Genomic DNA, 23,400 nt, shown 5'->3' with positions numbered 1-23,400 from the left:
CCCCAGTGTGTGTCAGGGAGGGCACTCAGGGGTGAAGGTGAACAGGGCACTGCCTGCCCCCAGGCACTGCTCTGCCCGGGTTCCCTGGGGTCCTGAGGCCGGGGGGCAGCCTGATAGCTGGGGGGCAGGGATGGCTTGACGGCCCTCAGCTCCCGTCCATATCGATCCTTCCAGTTGGAGGACGCGCAGCCTAGGCTGCTTTAGTGCTGGTCTTTTCCCAGGAAGCCCATGTGTGCCCCACGTGTTTCTGGTCTTTGAGATATGGGAGGGGGCCATCCTGGAATTGCTGCGAGGAGTCAGTTGGAAGTTCTAATGAAGGAAAGACCCTGGGCAGGAAGCTCTGATGTGGTCGTGCTGTGGGCCCCTGATGGGGCTCTGTCCATCCCCAGGCCAGCCACCCACTGGAGGAATGAGCCCGTGGGGCCCTGTGGGCCCCTGGGCTGCCTCATTTCTAGGAAACTAATTCTCAGCTATGGGCAGCACCTGCGCCCTGTGGCCCCCTGTGGACCGCCCGGTGCTCGAGTGGAAGAGAGGGAGGAACAGCACTTTGCAGTAAAATGTTCTTACTTCCCCCGCTCCCCCATCTCACCTGGGTTGCCCTCAGTGAGGGACATGGGGTCGCAAAGGACAGAGGACAAAGGAAAGAGCCCAACTGCAGGGCAGGCACCAGCTCTGAGAATCTGCTTCTTTTGGCCCCTAAAACAGGAGGGCCTTTGATCTGTAAATTCCTCGTCTTCGGAAATTGTCTGCAGTCAAATGTTCTACCCCTGAGCTATACCCCCCCCCCCCCCCCCGCCGCGGAAATAGTCTGAACGGTGACAAACGCCCAGTGATATTTATCAACGTATCACCTGTAACGGGCTCAGAATGGGAAGACCCTACATGCTGAGTGACAAGAGGGAGGTTGAGCTAATCACGGCCGCCACATGTTGCAATCCTGATGCTGTAACTACAAGTGTGAGTAGATGATACCCAGGGCGCTCAGGACGTTGAGCGGAGAGCACAGACCAGCATGAGAAGTTATGGAGGCAGCACGATCTCATCCATGACCTAGACATCAGAAACAGGCTGGCAGGAACCATGCTGAAGTGCTAACAGTGGCTGTCTCTCAGGAGTGGAAAGGTGGAGTTTATTTAATCATTAAAGAATTCTGTATTTTCCAAGTTATCCCCGCGAGGCAGGTAATACCTTTATAATCAGAAAAATAACAAGTATCAAATTTCAAACAACAGAGGCCAAGCTTTGGGGGAAATTCCACTTACTCACCCCGGGTTTGATGTCCAGAGGTGTGGGGAGGCGTCTGGGGAAGCCCGCCTTCCCCACCAGCCAGTAGGTCTCCTTGAAGCCCCTCCCCTGGAAGAGAGAGGAAAAGAGTTGAACGTACCTTCTCAAGGAGAGAGCCAGGGCAGAGACACGATTCCCACAGCTGGGAGGAAAGCAGCCTAGAGCCTGGAGGCAGATTGTCTGGGTCCAAATCCTGGCTCTGTCACTTCTAGCTGTGTGACTTTGGTCAACATACTTCACCTCTCTGTGCCTCAGTTTCCTGAATACCTCATAGAGTTGTGAGGATTGAATCCGTTAGAGAAATAAATAAATAATGAATCATGAGTTCTATAACCAGCAGTCATGGAATGCTAAGATCCCAGGTTCTGTGATTTGTGATTTTCCCAAACTGTTGAAGGATACAGTGGTCTCCCCTGGGATGGGGGTGCAGCTACCTGGGGGGTCAGGATGGGCTGCCCTAGAAGTTTCATATGCCACCTGGACCAGGGATGGGTATTGCCCCTTGGATCCCTCAGGTCAGCCCAAAGAACCTGAGGTTGGCATCCTGCCCTCCCGACTCCCACTCTGCATCCCCTTCTGTCATCAGAATCCTCTGTTGCTTAGGACATCTAGTGCCTACTCCCCCAAACAAGACACGCCTGCCCTTACTCCACTCGCCCATAACTTCAGCCTCCAAAGCAAAGGATTCCGCTTACACTGGCCCTCACAGACTGTGTGACTTTGGACAAGTTACTGCTCCTCTCTGAGCTGCTGCTCTGACATTTCACCGTTTAATGAAGTGAGACCCGTGGAGCCCCCCACGGGAGTCCCCCAATTTCTGGGGCCCAGTCGCAACCCTGGGCCTTTAAATGCCCCAGCTGCTCCAGTCACTCCAGTAGGCCTGGCTCTAGCTGAGGAATTGGGGGAATGAAAGGGGGTGGGGTAGGAAGAAAAGTCATTCATAGGATGGTACCATTACCTTACTGAACGTTAACATTAAAAAAAAAAGAATGCAGACGTGACAGACCAATTTCTGCCTTTGAGGGCAGATGGGCAGGTAAAACCCAACATCACACTGACAACATCAGAGGGCCAGCTGTGGGACTGGTGGGCGCACAGAGAAGGCATGACAGTTATTTCTGGGGGAAAGAAAGAAGAAAAGTAGAGATTCCTGGGTCAGGGCAGGCTTCAGTGAGAGCTAAGTTCTGTGCTAGGGTTCTGAAGGATGAGTAGGAGCCCAACAGTGCTATGGAGAAGGCAGAGGCTTTGGAGCCACCAGACCTAGGATTCAGCTGTGTGACCTTGGGTAAGTCTCTTTGCCTCTCTAAGTTAATTTCCTCAAATGTAAAATGGGGACGTGGATCCTCCTTTCATTATTTCTGTGGTAATTTCTGTGGTAATAAATATGTTACTATCTGTGGTGCACCAGCGTGCTGCCCAGGCAGGTCATCAAGGGAAGTAACTTCTCTGCCCCGGCCCTTCTCCTTATGAGGAGCCAAATGAGGGAGGGGCTCCCCGGAAGAAATGTTTCCTTAGAATTTGGGGAGCGAGGAGGACATTAAAGGTGATCAGCTCCCAGGCCGGCATTTCCTTTAGCTATGTCAGTCAGATGAGAGTCTCTCCTGCTGCCCGCAGAAATTGGACCTCTGGAGACATTTCCCATCAATCCCAGGAAAGAAAGTCTCTCACCTTTAGCTCAGTCTGGCCTCTGATATCAATTTTGTAGCCTTCATCCAGGCTGAGCAGTGTCTGGGCGGTGCTTATGCAGACATGAATTCTGTATGCTGAGAAGAAAGGTGGTAGTCAAGTTACCACCTGGTGACAGCATACCCAGTGTTCGGTAAAATCATTAAGAGCCTGTAACAGCCCAAGTTCCAGCCAGTCATACACACAACTCTGATTCATGCAATACCTTCTGCCTGGCCCTCTTGTCCCCCTAGTAGATTGCTGGGCCCTAAAGTGGAGGTCTCAAGGGAAAGGAAACTACATGGATTGATTGTTAAGGAGAACTCAAGATGAAGTCAGAACTCTAGGAACATAATCTCTACTTGAAGGGAAGTCTTTGAAGGCTGAGCCAGTGCAGATAAGCAGTTATTTTTCTTTTAAGGGCAGGGCTCCCCTCTAGGGCCATACATCTGATTAAGCAGGATACGTACTGAGCGACATTAGGGAGCACAAGATCTGTGCAGCCAGGAGCGAAGGCTCAGTTTTTTCAGCTGCTCTAGCCAGGACATCAGAGAGGCTCCTGCTGCCAGCAAGGGTCTAAAACGGCATATTTTTTTAATTGAAAGGGGTCTCCTCATTGGAAAGATGGGGAAACCAAGACCTAGAGGAAGAGCATTTTGCTCAAGGACACTAAGCACACTGGACCCAGTCGGGGTGAGGACCCAGGTTTCCTGCCTCTGGAGTCGTTGTTTTCCCTGCAAATTCTCTCATGACATCATCACAAAAGCCCTGTGCAAAGTTAAAAGAACCAGTGACATACATCATCTCCTTCTAGCTGTTTTACTGATAACTAGGGTACGCTGCCACCAGGCGGTGATTTGGTTACTAAGCACTGTTTCAAACAGCCAGGCTGCAGGGGTCCTTGAGAGAGTCCTTCCCTGGGCTTCCCTAGGATAGAAATATGAGACACTCATGTATCCCTGTAGACTCCATCCGGGATGCGGTGTTAACTGTGTCCCCAGAGAGGCAGTACTGAGACATGGTGAGACCCACAACCCCCGCCATGCAGGGCTCTGAAACTCAGATGTGCCCAGTGAGCTCCAGCAGGTCCTGGACCGAAGAGAAGTCTCTACAACACTCTTGTCCCCCCAGTTCTCCCCAAACTGCTGTCGCCACCCCACATCTTGGGCTCCAGCTGGGGGGTGAGGATGAAGCTGTATGGAATCTCCAAGAACACCCAGAGAGGAGATGACATCTATGCCAGGCTCTGGGCTGGGGGTAGGGGGGCACAGATAAATTGGAACCAGGCTCTGCTCTTAGGGTACTCCCAGCCTGGTGGGGAGATATGTATAAACACTAATCAGTGTTGTGAAGAGGGAAGCACCAGGGCTGTGTCAGCCCAGAAAGAAGACTCTGACCCAGCCCAGAGGACTTCCTGGAGGAGGCAGTACCTGAACTGTGTCTTGAAGGATGAGAGAATGAGTTGGCAGGGAACAGCAGGTGCAAAGGCACAGAGGCACAGAGCCCACATGCCTGTGGGAAACTGCAAGTGGCTGGGTATAGACAGAATACAAAGTGGAAAGTGGTGGGAGATGTGGCTGGAGAGAATAGCAAGGGCCTTGGAGGCTATGAGGGGGGTGGGGAGTTTGGACTTTATCCCACAGGTGAAGTTATGGAGGGAGGAAGGGGTGAGGGCACGAGAAGGCTATTCTATAGTAGAGACCCTGAGGTCTCTCCTAGTCCCCTCCCAGCAAATATTGAGTTGTCTGCATGACCACAGAAGGTCTCTGTTCTGCCTCTTCCATCAGACTGTCAGCTCCTCAGCATGGACTTAGATGACCTTGACAGATGCTGAGATAAAAAAATATATATGTGTGAATCTGAGCATCACAGATTCTTTGATTTATGACATCTTAGAACCTTAAAATAATAGAAGAAAAAAAGAATTGTAAAATTTTTCTATTATGGATTTTTAGAATCTCAGGATTCCAGAAGCACGCCATTGGGGTTGCCCCAGCCAGCGTCCCAGGCAGGGTTGGGAGACTCCCGCAGCCCCAAGTCCAAAGCTAAGTGCAGTCCAGCCCTGATGCGAATGGACACAGTGGGCACATGCCTCATCCGGAAGTCGCCCACAGAGCTGAGGATGTCCAAGGCCATGTTGGTGATCTCAGCTGCAGGCTGGCTCCTGTTGCACTGGGGCAGCCCTGTTGCCACCATTTAGGCATCCCCGATGGTCTCCACCTAGAAGTCACAGCCTTCATGCTCCAGGACAAGAACCCCCCTCCTTCGACTGACCCACATCCCACACAAGGCCACCTCTCTGGAGCCCCTGACCCAGCCCTCAAGTCTCTGGCGAGCAGTGCCATCTTTCCCAGGCCTCCCATCCCAGCCGCTCTGGCAATGATTGGACCTGCACATTGCAGATGACCTTTGTCTGAATTGCAGGTCTTACCTCTGACCCCAGACCATGAGCTCCTTGGCAGCAGCCCTGGGCGCCCCATCTGCACAGCACCGCAGCAGCAGATCAGGGCTTCCTCTGGAGAGGAGTACATGTATGTTGGATATATAACCTATTTCCCAAACGCTTGGCCTTCCAAGGTGTACTAAAAGGAGTGTAGCGTTTGAAATCCAAGAGATGTGGATACAAACCCCGGCTCTGCCATTTACCTTGGTCAGGCCACTTCGCCTGTGCAAGCCTCAGTTCCTCTTGTATGAAATGCATATTAAAGATAAAGAGGTAAGAGCCAGTTTTGTCACAGATGCTCAATAAACAGAGACTTCTCTCGTTACCATCATCATCATCACCATCACCATCACCATCAGCACCATCACCATCACCATCACCATCACCATCATCATCATCATCTTCTCCTGGGCTAATGCTTTTGGAGACGATAGAATCCCAGAGTCTCAGAATTAGGAGGGACTTTAAAGCCACCCACTTGCCTCCCCGTGGCTGTCGGTCCTGCTCACGTCTCCTTCCTGAGGTGGCTTCTTCTCCCTCGGGGCAACTCTGATTTACAAAAGTTGAGTTGAATGGTAACCTGCCTTTCACCTGCTGGTTCCAGCTCTACCCCCTGAACTCAAGCCACAGTCCTTTCCTATTCTGAAGCTCATTATCTATTCTGAAGGCCCTGTTCCAGGTGCTGGGGACACAGATGTATACCGTGGCCTTCTCCCCTGCCACAGGCCAGGCCAGCCAAGGTTGAAGATGGCAACTCTACACCCCGAGTCTTCCCATCTGCAGGTTAAAGAGCCCTGCACTGCCACTCCTACAGCGGGCACATGCCGGCATCCCTCAGAGCTGTGGATCAGAGCTTTCCCTCTGGCCAGGCATAGCCGCTCTCCCTCAGCACCTGGTAGACGGTAATAATAATGACGACGCTTCTCGTGCCCACAGGGGGTGCTATAATTCAATAAATTTCTTTCACACACCGTTATCTGTGGACTGTGCCCTACTACCTATGTCCCCCAGCTCTTTCCCTCACCCAGAATATCCCTGCCCCGATACCGGGAAGTGATCTGCCCTAATCATGCCACACTCTGCTCATATACTTACATTTGCTCCCTACAGCAAAAGGCTTAAAATTTACTCCCCATGGAGCTAGCAATCAGGGACTCCCATGATTTGCAGAATTTCCTGACTTATTCCTAACACTTGCTCCTGGTTCCCCACGTTTCAGCCAAACGGGAAACCTCCTGCTTCCCGCAGAGACACTCAGCGCTTGTTCACCTCCAGGCCCTGATGGTCTAGTCCCTCTGCCTAAGATGGTCTCCCCCAGTCCCTATCTGTTGAGATCCAAGCCGTCCATCAGCCCAGTCTTCACTGCATCGAGTGCATTAAATCTCCCCGGTCACCAGCTGGGGAAAAGATGTTTCCTTCCTCAGTGCTGTGACCTCCATCTCCCTCCCTCCCCATCATCTGCACTTATTGTGGGCTGGCCTGAATGCGGCTGGGTCAGGGGAAGGGCTGCCCCCCACTGTGTACATTTCCACAGAGGAGAGAGACCTCCCACCCCACGCCCCTGGGAGAAATATGAGCAAGCCCTGGCTTCCCCTCTGCCCACACCCTTCTTCCCCGCAGCAGGACGAATGCATTATCTGATTGGCAAGATTGGAAGAAGGACTAAGTAAGTGCTCCCTTATTACTCATATAACCAGACACTATTCCAAACCCTTTACAAGAATTAGGTCTTCACAAGAATTCTGTGAGGTAGGTACTATTACTCTTGCCATTTTGCAGACACAAACTGGGCCAGAGAGGTTAAGTCACTCGCCAACGTCACACAGCACAGACTTGAACTGGTTCAGTCTAGCTCCAGAGCCCATATGCTATGCTGCCTCCTGATGCACATGGCTTGGGCCCTTTCTCTCTCTCTGTTCTAACTCCACCACTGGCTTGCTGTGTGACCTTGGGCGAGTCACCCACCTCTCTGAGCCTGTATCCTCATCTGTACAGTAGGGATAGTAATGCCTCCCTCTGAGGGGCATTTCAAGGGTTAAATGAGATGTCCTGTGACAATCCATAGGCCAGGCCAGTCCTCTGTAGACATTTAAGTGGTACATCTATACCCCCTGCAATTCTGTGCTTTCAGGGGGAGGGCTCAGCGCCTGCACGTGCTGGTGTTCATCATCGTGTTGGTATGAACGACAGCACTTCCTCTCACACTGCTTAATGTACAGAACCACCCTGAGCCATAGGCACGTTCACCCCTGTTTTACAAGTGGGAACTTGAGGCTCAGAGAGGTGAAGTGATGTGCCCAGGGTGGCTCAGCAGTATGGCCGGGCCATGCCCACCCGCCGGGCGGAGCGGCTGAGGTGAACCCTCTCCTCCCCCGCAGCCCACTCGTGCCCTGCTCCAGAGTTATGTCCGTGAAAGTGCTCACTCAGCGCGTGCTGGGAGGGAACCACAGACCCCTGTGGAACCAGGAAATGATCGCCTGGCTGCCTCCCAGCCCAGACCGGATTGAAGAGCAGTAACCAGATCCTGCTGGGACGGAGGGGAAACCAAGGCTGCCGCATGAGCGATGAGAGACGCGCTTGCACATGGGGAGGACCCGGCCTCCTGTTTCCCCACATCTGGATGGGTGTGCAGGCCTTGTTTTATTTCATTTCTCTCTGCCAGAAAGATGCAGACCTCTTGGCCAGAGTTCAGAGCAGATCAGAAAGCGTGATTCAGAGCTGGGAGGGACACATGTGTGAGAAAAGATTAGCAGGGGAGGAAGAGACAAGGTCAGGAGTGACTCAGGGCACATCAAAGCTGCAGGGCTCAGCAAGACGAGATGAGGAATCTTTTCCTGGGGCCCACGGTAGCTCTGGAGGCAAGAGGGAAACTCAGCCAGCATGACAGAGAATGCCTCAGACCATGGGCTGGGGCAGGAACGGGGAATGGGAAGGAAGGTGTGTGCTAGGAATTCCAGTGGCTCAGGTTTCCGCGGGTCAGTGTGGGGCAGTGGACAGAGCTGGGCGGTGGTGGTGGACAGGGCACTTTCCTGTCCTGGCTCCGTCACCTACCAGCTCTGTGACCTCAGGCAAGGCACTTCCCTCTCTGGGCCTCAGTGAGCTCCTCATTTAGTCAGCACGTGTTTCCTGAGGACCTACCGTGTACTGGACATTGCCAAGCACTGGGGACAGAGCGGGTTAGGTTGGAACCAACAGGTCCAAGGGTAGTTATGAGAGCATCACACAGGAGTTCCTAACCATGTCTGGAAGGGCAGGGAAGCTAACTTGAGACCAGGCGGGAGCAGAAGGGGAGAGAGAGCAGGGTTCCAGGAGGGAACAGCATGTGCAAAGGCCTCGTGGTTAGAGAGAGCAAAGCTTGTGTGAGGAACACAGAGAACTGCAGGGGCAGAGTACGGAGATGCATTGGGGAGGGGGGGGGGGGCCAGCTCCTGGAGGGCCTTAGGGGCCGCTACGAACCTGTGACTTTATCCTGAGGCTGTCCGTGTCCTGGGATGGCGAGCCCTGATGAAGTGGGGTTACAGGACCAGAATGCCCAAGTTCAAGTCTCAGCTTCACATTCTGCTGGGACTATGTAATTAGACAAGCTGCTTAACCACCTGTTTCTTCACCTGTAAATTAGGGGTGCTATTATCTACCTCATACATTGTTATGATGATCAAATGGGTTAATATATATAAGGCGTCTAGACTGTGTACCAGTGTCTGGTATACAGTAAGCACTCAATAAGTACTGGAGATTCCTGTCGTCGGGACACTGTGCGTAATGCTACCAGCAGACTTCCTCGCACCTCAAAGAGTTAGTTCTCTCCTCTGAAACTTCCTGCCCATGCATCCTTTCCATCCTGGCTTCAGCCCAGGGCCTGGCCCTCCCCAGTCCCGGCTTTCCTGGAGGGTGGTGGCAGGAAGGGGGCTGGCATGTCACAAACGAAGGCTAAGGCCAGGGGAGCCAGAGTATGGCTGTTTCCTGGAGCTTCCTCCCCACCTCATCCACTGTGTCTGAGGCTGACCTAGGACCCCCCAACAACTGGATCAGAATAGGGTCAGGGGTGGGGTGGGAAGGCCCCCAAAGCAGGCATAGAGGGCAGAAAGCTATTCACTTTCACAGGCTTACAGTTTACACAGCACTTCTACCAGGGGGAGAGGATCTGCCCATCATCTGTGAACCCCTGGGACTGGAGTCATTATTCCTGTTTTATAGATAAGGTCCAGAGAGGGGAAGACAAAGTGACACACAAGCTGGTGTTCAGGGTGGGACTCAAACCCAGAATCGAGAGGTGCACAGGGACTAGATTGTGGAGGATCTTGACAGCTCTGCCAAGGCCCCTGCTGCCCACTCCATCGTCTCCCACCCACCACCCACTCCCACCACTGGCCCACTTCATGTCTAGCCATCACAACCCATTCAGCATCCCTCCCAATTACTAGGTGCACCCTCTCAAGCCTCAAGCTTTAGCACTTTATTTCCCCATTGCTTGCCTGGAGCAACCACACCCAAGCTGGACAATGCTAGGAAGACACCTCCTCCAGGAAGCCTTCCTTGCTCTTTACGCATCTACTCCTAGCTGGATTTGGGGCCCTCTCAGCCTCCAGCAGTGAGAGCTCACCAAGGGCAGGCACAGAAGCTGACTCACCTGTCGGCCCTTGCCTGGCACAGGTTGAATTTCTTTTCCCCACCTCTTAAATCTGGGTTCGCCTTTTGACTTGCTTTGACCAATAGAATATGTCAGAAACGGCAATGTGCCTGATCCCAGCTTAGATCTCAAGAGGCTTCTGGGCTTCTGCCTTCTCTCTCAGAACTCTGCCACACCATGTAAATAATACCCACTCACCTGCTAGAGGGTGAGATGCCATGTGGACCAGAACTGAGTTATCTCAACAAAGGCTCCAGAGTCCAGCCAAGATCAGCAGTTTCCTCTCACCCACAACTGACCACAGATGTATGAGTGAGACCAGCTGAGTCCACAGACATTTCCAGCTGGACCTATAGGCTTGTGAGCAATAATAAATGCTTATCATTTTACACCACTGGGTTTGGGGAGCTATTTGTTACACAGCAATAGCTTACTAATAAAAAAATGCATATATAGGGCTTCCCTGGTGGCGCAGTGGTTGAGAGTCTGCCTGCCGATGCAGGGGACGCGAGTTCGTGCCCCGGTCCGGGAAGATCCCACATGTCGCGGAGCGGCTGGGCCCGTGAGCCATGGCCGCTGAGCCTGCGCGTCCGGAGCCTGTGCTCCGCAACGGGAGAGGCCGCAACAGTGAGAGGCCCGCGTACCGCAAAAAAAAAAAAAAAAAAAAGCATATATAAATGACTGGAAGTAAATGTATGATGCAAACACAACATAGAGGAGGGAGAGATGGAATGCCTGCCTCTTGGTCCTCTCACCTTATACATGTCATGGTTGCCCAGAACAACATCAAACAGTGTAGAGGTCATTGAGCAAGCCCACCACCTCAATGGGCTCACTCAGGGCTGAGATGGTGGTAAAGCCTACAGTGTCACTGAAGTATATGGTAACCTGGTCAAAATACTCTGGCTCCACAGTCGCCCCCATTTTCAGAGCTTCAGCCACAGACCTGAAGGGATGGGAAGGGCCAGAGTCACAAGGTGGGAGGACCATCTTTCCACAGTTGGAAGTGAGAGAGGGATATTTGGGGGAAAATCCTGGGTTGAGTGTCAGGGGATCTGGGATAGCTCTGTTGGTGTGCTGGCTCCCCTCCAGCAAATACCTGCCCCTCTCTGGACATTATTTCCTCTGAGGTCAGATGGGGGACCCTGTACTTTGTCCTTGTTCCCTAGGGAAAGAGGCAGCAGAAATTCAACACTCATGTGCCCCCAACAGTGCCGAATACATGTAAGCATCCTATTAAAATATGTTGGATAAATAAACAATGAATGAACTGAATGAATTAATGGAACCCAGATTTACTGAGCACCTACTATGTCCCAGGTCCCATGCTCCGAGCCACTGAGGCTAGAGCCACAACCAAGTCCACTCACGGCAGGAGCATCTGAGAGAGCAACCTTTCCATCTTCTGTCTCTCCAACCCCAGCTCCTCAGTCCACTCCTGGATCAGGTCCTCCAGGTTCTGGGAATACTTCTCCAGCATCCGCAGCATAGAGTCAGCAACACTGGTCTTCTTGCCTTGGTTGATGCTTTTGAACTGAAAATGGAACGAAAATCCCAATTTGTCCATGAAGGTCAGCACACTTGGCCCTCAGGTTGAGAATCTGGACCACAGGAATGAACCAGACATAGTCCCTGCCTGGAAGAGCCAGATGGTGGGGAGCAGATATGTAATAGACAAGGGATGGCAACTCTGACAAGTGAAAGCACAGATGGCTGGGAGGAAAAATGGGTTGGTTCTCTATGAGGTGAACCGGCAGGGAGAGGACTTTGCAAAGGAAAGTTTGCCCAGCATTGCATCACCATTAACAAACACATTGGTTCTCACAAAAACACTGTGGAATAGGCATTCTTTGTTCTCAAAGATAAGTGGATGGATGGATGAAGAGATGGGTAAATAGATAAAAGCAATGTATGTAGATTATTTACGTATATAACCTATTTCTTCCTCTTTATTTCTCTCCCTTTTCAAAAAATTGTTTACAAAATAAAATAATAAATATGTAAGGGTGCTGGGACCAAAGGAGAGTAAAGGTTAAAAAAACAATTGTTAATCCAGGAGTGAGGTCTATATGCAAAATGCATGCTAGAATTTGGTCACAATTTTGGATATGAGCTTCCTAGCAACAAAGCAAAGAGGGAAATAGAGATTACATAATCTATGGAGTCCATAAGACAATGGAGTATTAAACTAGTTGCTCAAAAGGAACACAACTACTGCTGGTGCTGAGCAGAGAGAAGTACCTCTCTTAGGTCTTCATAAGAGGACATTCACATGTTGTTATAAATTGTACCTTCAGCAACAACCTTATAGGAAATATGGCACCCAGTCTCCTAGGGAGACTTCCTAGAACCTTCCCCAGTATGGTCTGCACCTTCCCAAAATGCAGTCAGTAGGAGAAGCAAATTAATGATGATCAAAGTGGAGGGGTTCATTCCTGTCTAAATCCAGCATCTCGACCTTTGTGTGTGTATAGGTGTGCATATCCAACCTTCATTAATACTGCTTCTCTCAGGCAAATGTCTGTAAGGCAGGTAGTAGCAGCAGCCCCTGAAGGGCACCTATTTTGTGTTGCTCATCAAAAGCAGAGGCATAAGCTTTAGAGGTCAGTTGCCATGAGTGTGACAGCTGCTGACCTTGAGACAGCAATATGGACAAGAAGCTGACTGTAAGGTCATCTCTGCAAGGAAGGTCCCCATTTAATAAATTAAGACACAAAGGATCTGAGAAATATAACTTGCCAAGGACAACATAATGGTGGAACAGAGTTTCAAACTGAGGTCTATTATATATTAATGTTACCACCAGCCACCCCTCTGAATTATTTTATCATTTGGAATGTGTTTTCCATTGTTTCCCTTGCATTGCCCAGGAACAAAATCATAGGATCTACAAATAACAATCACTTTCTTCTTCCTTTACAACATTCATTTTCTTGCTTAATTGCATTGGCTGGTACTCCCAGAACAATGTTATATGAACATAGCCCAAGTCTTTCGACTTCAAGGTCAGTGCTCTTTCTCCTCATTCCCTCCTCAGAAAATTACTTTTTTTTTTTTTTTGGCTTGGTTATTTCACTTGATGGTCACACCAACATGTCAAGTTAGACCAGAGTTAGTCTTTCTAGGCATCACCTAAGGAGATCTGAGGCTCAACAGTGCAATCAATTTGGCCAAGATCAAGTAGTAGGTAAGTGGTAGCATAGATCTGAATGCAGGCCTTCTGACCCTGAGCCTCCCCACAATGTGATGGAATTCTCACCTTCTGCATGTGAAGTGTATCGTGTGCCTGTCTCTGCCTTCTCTGCCACTGAGCCTTAGGCAGGCTCACCCCTCACTCAGGGCAACAGCTTGCTCCCCCACCTCGCTAGCTATGGCAATCTCTGACCCCTGGAAAGATTCTAGGCTGGTGTTTTAAGAACTGGTTGCTCGTCCTAGCTCTGCAACCCACCCTCACAGAGGCCACTGAGAGCTCATTCACTCTGAGGTCCAGATTTCCCATAGGACACCTGTGTGCTTCTCCTGTCTTCCTGCCTCTCTCTCCCTCATCACCTGTCTGGAAGCCCCTCTCACTCACTGAACCTGTCCTTGGCAACGTTCCACTGTGGCTGGGGAGTGCAGGGCAGGAACGGGAGGCACAGAGATGTCACCTCAGGCTTGATGGGTTGCTCTGTGGGAGCCATTAGCCTGCTCAGTCAGGCCCACACACTCCACCACCGCCCTGAAAACTCGTACGGGCTTGCCTCCCCCTCCCAATGCAGTCCCCAAGGCAGGCCTGGGGGGCCCCAGTCCCCCTCACATCTTCCATTCCCTGATGCGGGGAACCAGCGCTGCTTACACGGCCACAAATGGCTCCTCTGCTCTGGTGCCAGGAGGCCCGACACAGGGTTGGGTCCCCCGCATCAGCACTGCAGAGACAAACCTGGGTTTGGGTTCCAGCCCCACATTTCACTCCCTCACTTACCTTTGGCAAGTCCCCTCACCTCACTGTGCCTGGGTTTCTCTCTTGTAGAGCCCAGATAACAGCAATGCTTCCTCGGAGAGCTATCATTAGGGTTAAATGAAGTAAGCACAGCACTTAGCACGGGTCTTGGAAGGCAAATGTCCCTGAACCCAGAGTTCTGACAAAGCTTTCCTCAGATGGTGGACCTCAGGCCTCACCCTCAGCGATGACGATGCTGGCCCATTGCCCCCTTTCTGCACAATGGTTCCAGGCCCCGGGGAGAGTGTGGGGCCCCCGCTGGGGAAAGTGAGGTGAACCGATCAGCCGTTTCTTGTGAGCAGCCAGCTCCTCTGGGGACGCTGACCTGGGTATAGATCTGGTCCAGGTTGGGTCTGTCCTCCGAGCCTCCTCCCAGCACTGCTCCATCAGCTGGATGCACTCAGGTGGCCCGTGGTCAGGAGACACCAGTGGCCGGCACAGGCGAGGGGGAGACACCACCTTCCTGATGATTTCTGCAACAAGCACGGGCCGGGCAGTGGGGCTGAGGTCCTCAGGAGGGCTGGTGGGAAGGGGTGGGCCTGGGATCCTGAGACGGAGGGCAGGGTGGGCCTGTGGGGTGCAGACATCAGGCCCCGAGGGTATTCCTCAGCCCCTTGATCTGTGCCCCGGGACGCGCTGGCCAGTGGGCCAGGATCGCTGTTTTCCTGGGTCTGCCCCAGTGTGTCTGGGGAAGGGGTCTCAGCCTGGGAGACAGGTGAACAGGGTTTGAATTCTGGATCCGCCACCACCTCTCTATGAGATGGTGAACAAGACAGCAATCTCTCTGAGCCTCAGTCTCCCCATCTGTGAAATGAGCTTAATAAACTGCCTTCTTAAGAGGGGTGCTGAGGGAGGAGATGACAGAAGCTAGATCTCGGGGTACTAGGTTCACTCCAACCTCTGAACCCTGCACAACTTGTTACTGCTCTGTTACCAGCAATGACCACGAATGTGCTCGAGACCTGCGCAGTGCAGCTCTTTCTACCAGCCCTGCCACCTGGAGGCTGTCTGGTAGCAACTCTCCACAAGTGTGAAGCAAGACTCTGCTTATCATTATCACCATCACGATGACTCTTCTCCCAGGACCACCCCTGCTGTGGACCTTCCTGTCCCCGCTCCACGTGATGAAGACCACAGACTAAGTCCAGATCAGACAGATCGACCATCCAGCTCCGTCTCTGCCACTCGCCATCACTCTGTGCCTCGGCTTCCCCACCTAACAACCAATGGAAGTAACCCCACCTCGAGAAGCTGGAGTGGGGCCTGGGGGAGCTGAGAGATTCACAGGAGCACCGGGAGGAGGTGAGGCTGGGTACCAGGCTCAGGCTCTCAGCGGCACAGGAGAGGACTTCGAGATGATCCACTTATATTCTGTACACGTTATGCCATCTCTCTGAGCCTCAGTTTCCTCACCTATCAGAAGGGCATAATAATAGTACAGACCGCACAGGGCTGTTAGAGGTACAGCAGGTTAATCTCTGAGGAGGGCTGAGATCCTCCTCAGAGACGGTGAGGAGGTGGGTCCCTTGGAACCAGTGAGGAGAAGCTTCTTTCTGGATTTCCCTTGGCTGGCCTCCTTGTTGGGGGCAGCCCATGATTCACTGTCCCATTTTACAGACAGGGAAACTGAGGTTCTGGGGTGGTGAACTAGGTCACCCACAGCCACAGGGTCAGTAACAAGCAGATGCTGGAACTGAGCCTGATCGCCTCCCAGCCTGCACGATTTTCTCTGCCCAGAGGTTCCCAGTCTGCAGGCATCAGACCCTGAGGGCCTCTGAGTAAAGGGTCTGGGAAGCTGTATGTGCTTGCAAAGGAGTGTGTGCAGATGGAACCAATAATAGATCACACACACACACATGTCCAGCTCTTTTTCAAAAGTATTTGGATGGTGTTGTGATGAGTAAAATACAGATCCATTTCAAAGTGTTGCTGATTTCAGAGCAGATTTTTGTCTTTGGGCATTTCCTCAGTCAGCGGATACTAAAAGTCAAATAGTAGCGTGTGAAGCTCAAAACTTTTTTGTCATTAAAGTGGAGTCCTCACAGGCAAGCATGTTGGGAAACCCTGGCCCAGGCCAGGCCGGGTCTCGGGCTCCCTCCCCATGCCGAGCCTGCTGTCCACACCCAATGCATCACTGTGATGGACCAGCCCTGCTGACTGCTGACCGGGTAGGCTGCACATCCAGCTCCGTGGAGAAGTTGCTCCGTGGATGACTCCAGGACATTTTAGGGCAAGAGTACTGAGCTCACCCAAATCCTAGACCCATGGCTTCCCGCTAGGGAGTCCCTTCCCCTCTCCGAGCCTCACTTCATTCATCTCTGAAAAGAGTGCCCTAGCCCACCTCACAGGGTTGTCCAATGGAATAACGCATATGAAAGTGCTTTGGAAACCACAAGTATCCCCCCCAGCCACCACAGGATCTTAAAAAGATGCTATTTCTAAGAGCAAGGAGGTCTGCTTCCAACTGGGAGAGTCAGGAGAGAACATGGGATTCCCCACTAGCACACCCCTAAAACCACCCAGTATGCCAGGCACTTTGTCTAAGGCATTTCACCGGATCCTCACAAATACTCTGAGAGGCAGGCATCATGGTCCCCATTTTACAGATGAGAAAACTGAGGCTCGGAGCCTGAAAGAGATTTATTCAGAGTCACAAGGTGAACTGGTGTGGAGCTGGTCTCAAGTCCGTGTCCCCCAAAGACTATGCTCTTGACATTTTACCGCCTGAGACCAGGAAAACTACAGCCAGGGAGTAGCAGGTCCAGGACTGACAGCCCAATCCAGGGGTGACCCTGGGGTTCCAGACCTCGTCCCTAAAGCATGAGAAGCCCTGCACGGTGGCATGGCTGACAGATCCATCCGGCTGGTCCCCCCTCTCTCAGCAGGCAGATGTTGCCAGGGGCGGCGGAGCAGTTGAGGAGAGTTGAACAAATGGCACGACCAAGCCCCTTCCCTTCCCACTCTTCCACCCCATAAATCTGGGGCCTGGAATGCTCATTATTCATGGAGCAATGCTTTGTGCAGAAAAGAAGCGAGGCCTCCCCGTGACTTAAAGATTATCCATCTGGGGTGGGAGGGGTGGTGGGTTCTGCTCCATCCCTGCCTGTACTGCAGGCCGAGATGCAGGGTATCTGTGAGACCGGTCCCTGGAACTGGACAGAGGCAGCAGGGGGACAATTAGAAGAGCAGCCTAGAGTCCAGGGAGCCCCGACAGAGAACATAGAAGGGGAGGAAATATTTCTGAAGTTGGGCCCTGGCACTGGGGTCAGAAGAGAAAATGCCTAAGACCAGGTGATGATGAGGAAGGTGTGAGTGATTACACCCAAAAGCAGGGGGACAAAGATGCTCTTCAAGGAGCCCCACTCAGGCAGAGGACCAAGCCCCCAAATACTGAGCAGACTGGTGACATCAGGCATGGACCGGATGTCTGACACATTTTTAAATCTGATCCCCACTATAAAGATGGGAAAACTGAGGCTCAGAGAGGGTAAGTGATTTGTGTAAGGTCATGTGGTAAGTAAATGATCCAGGGGGAGTACTGAGGTCTACACAGACTCAAAGTCTGTGCTGGGCAGCCCGGTGGTAAGGGCATGAGCACCTCCGGACACGGCAATGACATTGGGAGAGGAAGGAAGGGGTTGGGCTTATACCCAGGAACCAAGGTCTTTAGCCCTGGAGCTGGTCAGCTGCCATTTTGGGAGAGCTGCTGAAGGCTGCCTGGTTTAAGTCAAAGAAACGGAATTCTTGCTGTCAAACCAGGCATGTGTGTCTGTGTGGTTATTTTCAGGCCCCAATTTCCTGATGCTCACAGAGCTCCTCAACTACATGGGGTCTCCGCCAGAGACAGGCCAAGGAAGGAGGAGGACGATGCTGTACCTTCCGCCGAGAGCCCTGGGGAACCATAGTGCGGGCCCCAAGTCAGCACCTCCGGCAGGATGATACCGACGCTGAAGGTGTCTCCTGAAGGTGTCACCTTCTCCTGAAGGTGTCTCCGGTTCCCCGGGCCTCCGCAGCAGCTCCGGAGCTGTCCACATCAGCTCTGCAATCACAGGATGAGGCCACACAACCGTCACCCACTGACCACCCAAGCTGGGCGGTACTTCACACATGTGGTGTCATCGTCCTCTCCCTACAGCCCCGGAGGAGGGAGTTGCTTCTGTCCTCCCCCATTCACAGGTAAGGGCCCCGAGACTCAGAGAGGAAAAGCCATCTACTCAATGTCACACCACAGGAAGTACCGGAGCACCGGACATCTCCCCCTCTCGCCTTGCCTCACAAGCACCCAGTTTAAACAGAGGCCTCAGAACCTACTGGCAGCCTCCTGCCCACCCCTGAGCTGACCTTCCGGGGCTGGCCGGGGGCGGGGAGCCCACTGAGCGTCCAGGAGCTCTGCATAACCGTGGTCAGTGACCTTCAGCACAAAGCATCCAGCCACCACACAGTTTCGGGACTTGAGGCAGCCATGAGGGAAATGCCGATGGTGCAGATACCACACACCCTGGAGTGGAATAATGGGGGTCCCTTAGGCCTGTGGTGAATGAAAGGACCCCTGCTTCTCTCAGAATTCCCACGGACCCCAGGAAACCTTCCTGCCTCCCCCTCACCCTTTGCCACACTGTCAGATTTTTCTCAGTTAGACAAAGTAGAAAGAGCCCAGGCCTAGGAAATCTGAGCATCTCTTGTCTCCCTTCCCTCCCCATTGCCTCCACAGCTCCAGGTTTGAGAAGGGTTCTCCCACGGATCATATCCAGCACCAGGGAGGCCTTCAAAGTCCAGTCCAGCCGCAGAGCCTCATTCCGCAGCAGGTCCTCCAGGCTGCCCCGGGCACAGTGCTCCAACAAAAGAGCACTGACCCCAGGGGCCACAGAGAAGCCCAGGAAGGTGACAATGTTCTCATGCCGCAGCTCCCGCATCTGCCAGGGCAATGGTCACCTTAGCAGCCCGCAGGGGACTCTCAAAGTGTGGACAGCTGACCCCCAGTACTTAGCACCCAACATACAGCTGAACACAGAGAGGCATCAGAAATGTTGGATGGATGTGATGGGTGGATGGATGGATGGATGGATGGATAAAGGAGGAGTGGATGATGGATGGATGAATGATGAATGGGTGGGTAGATGAAATGGGTGGTTGGGTAAGTAGATGGGTGGATGGTTGAATGAATGAGCCAGCGAAATGAGTGTGTGGAAGCACCATGGATGAGTAAGCCAACTCCACAGAGTAGGGATCTCGGCCTATTCTCAACCTAAGTGACATCATGGACCTAGAAACTGTGCAAATTCCCTCCCCAAGAGTCAGAGACTGATGAGCAGAAGAGCAGAAGAGATCAGGCACAAGATGAAAGCAGTCCAGCAGGTCAGAAAGCTCGAATCCAGCCAGCAAGGCTAGCATTCGCCCAAGCAGGAAAGATGAAACCATCGTCTAGCATGGCCTTCCTCACAAAAACAGTTCAGGGGTCAACTAAGTGGAGGGAACCTGAATACTCTTCCCCCTCCTTAGAGATTTGCACGCTTATTAGCATACGCACTGAGGTAAGAATGGCCTCAAATCCTTAGACACCCCTGCTGTCAAGAGCTTGGGCCACTGACCCCTCCCCTTGAACCTGAGCAGGCTCTGTGACACTGTGACCAATAGAACACGGTGGAAGTGATCTTGTGTGTTTTGGGTCCAGGTCTTAGGAGGCCGACAGCTTCCATTTCCTGTTTGTTGGAGCCCTCTCAGTTGGAGGCCTGAATGCTCGTAAGAAGTCCCTCTACCCTGAGTCACCACACTGGCGAGCTCACGGGGAGAGGCCCTGAGACCATCCACAGTGGGAAGGCATGTCCTGATGAGTCCTCTCTTCCAAGCACCCAGCCAAGGCCCCACGCATGCAAGTGAAGACATCTGAGGCCTTCTAGACAGGGGGTCAGCAAACTTTCCTGTTAAAGTCCAGATGGTAAATATTTTCGGTTTTGCAGGCCTTGCAATCTCTGTCACAAATACTTCTGCCATTGCAGTGTGAAAGCAGCCACAGAGAGTTCCATAAACGAATGAGCATGGCTGTGTTCCAATCACATTTTTTTCTACAAAAACAGGCAGTAGACTTGATTTGACCTGAGAGCCAAGCACTGACAGCCCATTTACAAGCCGAAAAGCCACTGAGTGACCCCCAATACAGGTCAAGTGGAGCCGAAGAGCTGCTTGGCCAAGCCCTGCTCAAATGTCCTACCCACAAAATTGTAAGATATCATAAAATGGCCGATGCTTAAAGCCACTACATTTTGGGATAAGTTGTTACACAGTCATAGATAACCGGAACAGCATATTAAAGGTTCTGATAAGTCCTGTGTCTGAGCCAAGAAACCTCCAAACTCATCTGCCCACAGATAGAACCTTTTCTTTTAAGAAACATCTGCACGTGTTGATTGCAAGATTCCCACTGGGAAATGCCTCACCTAACCTCCAGACACTGAATCTCTCCGAAGCTGATTCCAGATGGTGGTGATGTTGGAAATAATAATAAAATCCGCAATTTTCCAAAGGCGCTCTACTTGCCAGAGACAGTTCTAGGTTATTTCATCAATTCTCTCCAATCCTCATAATTCCCCTGGGGTAGATTTCATTAGCTCCATTTTACAGGAAAGCTAAGTGTCCTATGGAGGCAGGATTCCATCTCAGGTCTTCCTGACTCAAATCTTATGCTCTGTCCTCCATCCCACAGTGCTTCTCGGGATGGTGACCATCTCGGGGGTGAAGGGGCTTATGTGAGTAGTGACGATAGGTGACTGGAAGCTCCCCGAAGAAAGGAATCCTGTCTCTTTTCTCCACAGCTCTGTCCCCAAAGCCCAGAGCATAGGCGGTGCTCAAAAAATAGTGGACAAATGAATGGATGTGTAGAGGGATGGAGGATACAGTTGAGGTCCTTCAGTGGTGCTGACGGTACCATGTGAGGATAGTGATGAAGAGGAGTGTGGCCCTGGTAGCCATGGGGATGATCGTATTGGGGTGGTGATGTGCCGTTGGGGAGCTGGTGTGGGATGGTGACAGTGATGGTGTATATCTGCGATGACAATGGGGCAGTGATCATGATGATAGGAAGCACTTCCTCTTTTGAGGCTAGAATCTTCTGCATTGAGTAAAGACCAATCCAGACCGGTAAGGGTCTCCTGACAGCGCCCCGTCCGCAGCCCACCCTCCACACCCTCTGCAGCTCTACCTTTCTCAGGAGGCTGCGCCCGCTTCAGACTTCTTCAGCCACACCCACTCTCCCTGTTTAAGAAAAGACAACAAGAGTTCACCCCCTGCTGGTCCCCAACTTGGGCAAACCCTCCGCCTCTCTCAGCCTCAGCATCTTCCCCATAAATGTGCTCTTTCTGTGTGCTTCAAGCCAGGAAGAGCCCGGCCAGCGGAAACTAGTCAGACTTTGTCTCCTTTGGTTGACAGACCTCAGTTCTAGTCCTCACTCCACCACTTTCTAGCTCTGCGACCTCAGACAAGGGACTTCCGTTTTCTGAACTTCGTGTCCCAATTCTGTAAAGCGAGGATGACACCCACACCCACGTTGAGAGAGCGAACGAGATAGCGGATAGCAAGTGTGTTAGCTCCCAGCGCCGAGGTCGGCTTTACTCTGCAGGCCTCGGGCCCCTAGGACACCCCAAACCCAGCGAAGTGAGGGGCTCTCTGTGACCCAGGAACCCTAGGGGAGGAGAGAGGGGAGGGTGAGAGAGGCAGGGGCCTTGGGCAGGCGCTCTGTCCTCACCCAGGGCTTTCTGTAACCTTAGCTTTCTCTCCCCACCCGCCCCCGTCACTGATGGATTTCTGCCTCAGCCTCGCCCGCAGCTCATTCAGAGGGGCAGACAAAACATGCTTTGTACACCATTAAAGCCCTCTTTCAGCAGAAGAGAAAAATGATGGGATTCCCCAAGGGAGAAGGTGGGACCGAAGAAGAAAGAGCCTCATGCGGCTTCCCCTAGAAATAATTAGCCCGGTTCATCGACCGGGGGGCACGGAATAGGAGAGTCAGAGCAGCAGTCAGTTGTTGAATTTGAGAGCCCAGCCCCCGAGAAATCACAGTGGCCTCAGCAACTTTAAAACCTTGCTGGTCTCACCTCTGACCTTCCAGCTTCCCTATCAGCGGGTGGCCCAGCCTCTGTCCGGAGGCTATCCTGGGCTGGGCGCTGCCCCACACTCAGGGCCTCAGGGACCCAGGATCTCACTGTCCCTTGCTGAAGCAAGCAGGAGGGTGACCTAGGTTGGCCCATTGCTGAGAGAAGCCCCGGGGTAGACACACAGGCAGTGCCCAGGCCCAAGTGGCCAGGGACCGGTTGTTTCCCAAGGTCAGGTCACAAAACACGTGTGACTAGGAGCTGGGAGTCCTGCTTCCCACTTCTAGCCCCGCCACCGACTTGCTGTGGGACCCAGGAAAGTCGCTGTCCCTCTCCCCGCCTCAGTTTCCCATGCTATAGCAGGAGTGGGGCATACAGAGCCCCGAGGCTCGTGGATTCCCTTGGGCTCTCCCAAACTGACGACAGCTCTTGAGACCTGAGCAGGGAGGTGGCAGAGGTCCTCACCTTGTACGGAGCCACACTGGTGGGCTCCTGAGGGGCTGGCAGGCTCCTTGCTGACCCCTGGGCCACTGACCTCAGGCTCCCGCCATTTGCGACACTTCTTGATTCACTTGCACTGTCCACGCGCAGCCTCCAGAGGGCGTGGTCAAGACCCGAGACCGGCTCTGTCTGCCGCTGCCCACCAGCCCGGTGCCTGCCCCACCCACCCATGTGCTCAGGGGCGGTGGATGAAGGTGAGCTCCTGGGCCGTCAGCAGGATCCAGTAGGGGCCCCGCACGAGCTGCAGCTGCTGGATGCTCAATCTGGAGGTGAGAAAAGTGCAGGACAGAGAGGATGGTGCAAATATCACTCCCCCCATCCGGCTCCTCGGATCTGCCTCTGACCCAGAGCCCTCCCCCGTCCTCTCCCTGTTTCCCTTCCTGTCTCCCCATCAGTCCCAGCTGGGCTGAAGGGCACCACTGAGCACTGTCCCCCAAGAGCCCCTCGGCCCAGCTCAGGGCAGGACCCTAGGCCTGATGTGCCTCTGGGTCCCTAGCCTCGGTGTTTCCAACTCACCTGGAGATCTCTCGGGGTGAGAGCTGGGGGCAGAAGACTGCCCCCTCCTGGATGGGGCTGAGGCTCAGGGAGGACTTCAAACCCAGGAAGAATTGTTTTCCAAGCTGAAGAGCCCTAGGGGTCATCCTGACCAAGCCCTCACTGTACAGATGTGTAGCCTGAAGCTCAGGAAGGATGGAGTCTTGTCTGAGGGCCCAGGCTTCTTCCCCAAGTCTCAAAGGACCTCCCAGGAGGTCCTCTGCCGGCCTTGATAGGGTCCTGACTGAAGCTCTAGGATGGACAGGAGGGTGGGGAGGTC

At 52.8% G+C, this 23,400-nt stretch overlaps 1 protein-coding gene across 1 annotated transcript; it reads right to left on the bottom strand.

Annotated features, from left to right (window-relative positions):
* Positions 1–1,020: 1,020 nt before the first annotated feature.
* On the bottom strand, positions 1,021–22,757 carry LOC309965449 (guanylate cyclase D-like; the record flags this gene model as incomplete). Its single annotated transcript, XM_082844981.1, is given in 17 exon segments — positions 1,021–1,050; positions 1,267–1,353; positions 2,953–3,047; positions 3,897–4,001; positions 4,995–5,145; positions 5,149–5,169; positions 10,778–10,814; positions 10,816–10,968; positions 11,393–11,556; positions 14,327–14,364; positions 14,367–14,474; positions 17,878–18,007; positions 18,009–18,040; positions 18,343–18,499; positions 18,738–18,914; positions 20,924–21,040; positions 22,551–22,757. Coding segments are annotated over 17 exon segments (1,809 nt in total).
* Between the last annotated feature and the right edge of the window lie 643 nt (positions 22,758–23,400).

Source organism: Leucopleurus acutus (assembly GCF_964270905.1).
Source record: "Leucopleurus acutus genome assembly, chromosome: 8".
Classification (NCBI taxonomy): domain Eukaryota; kingdom Metazoa; phylum Chordata; class Mammalia; order Artiodactyla; family Delphinidae; genus Leucopleurus; species Leucopleurus acutus.
This window is presented reverse-complemented; position numbering and strand designations above follow the sequence as displayed.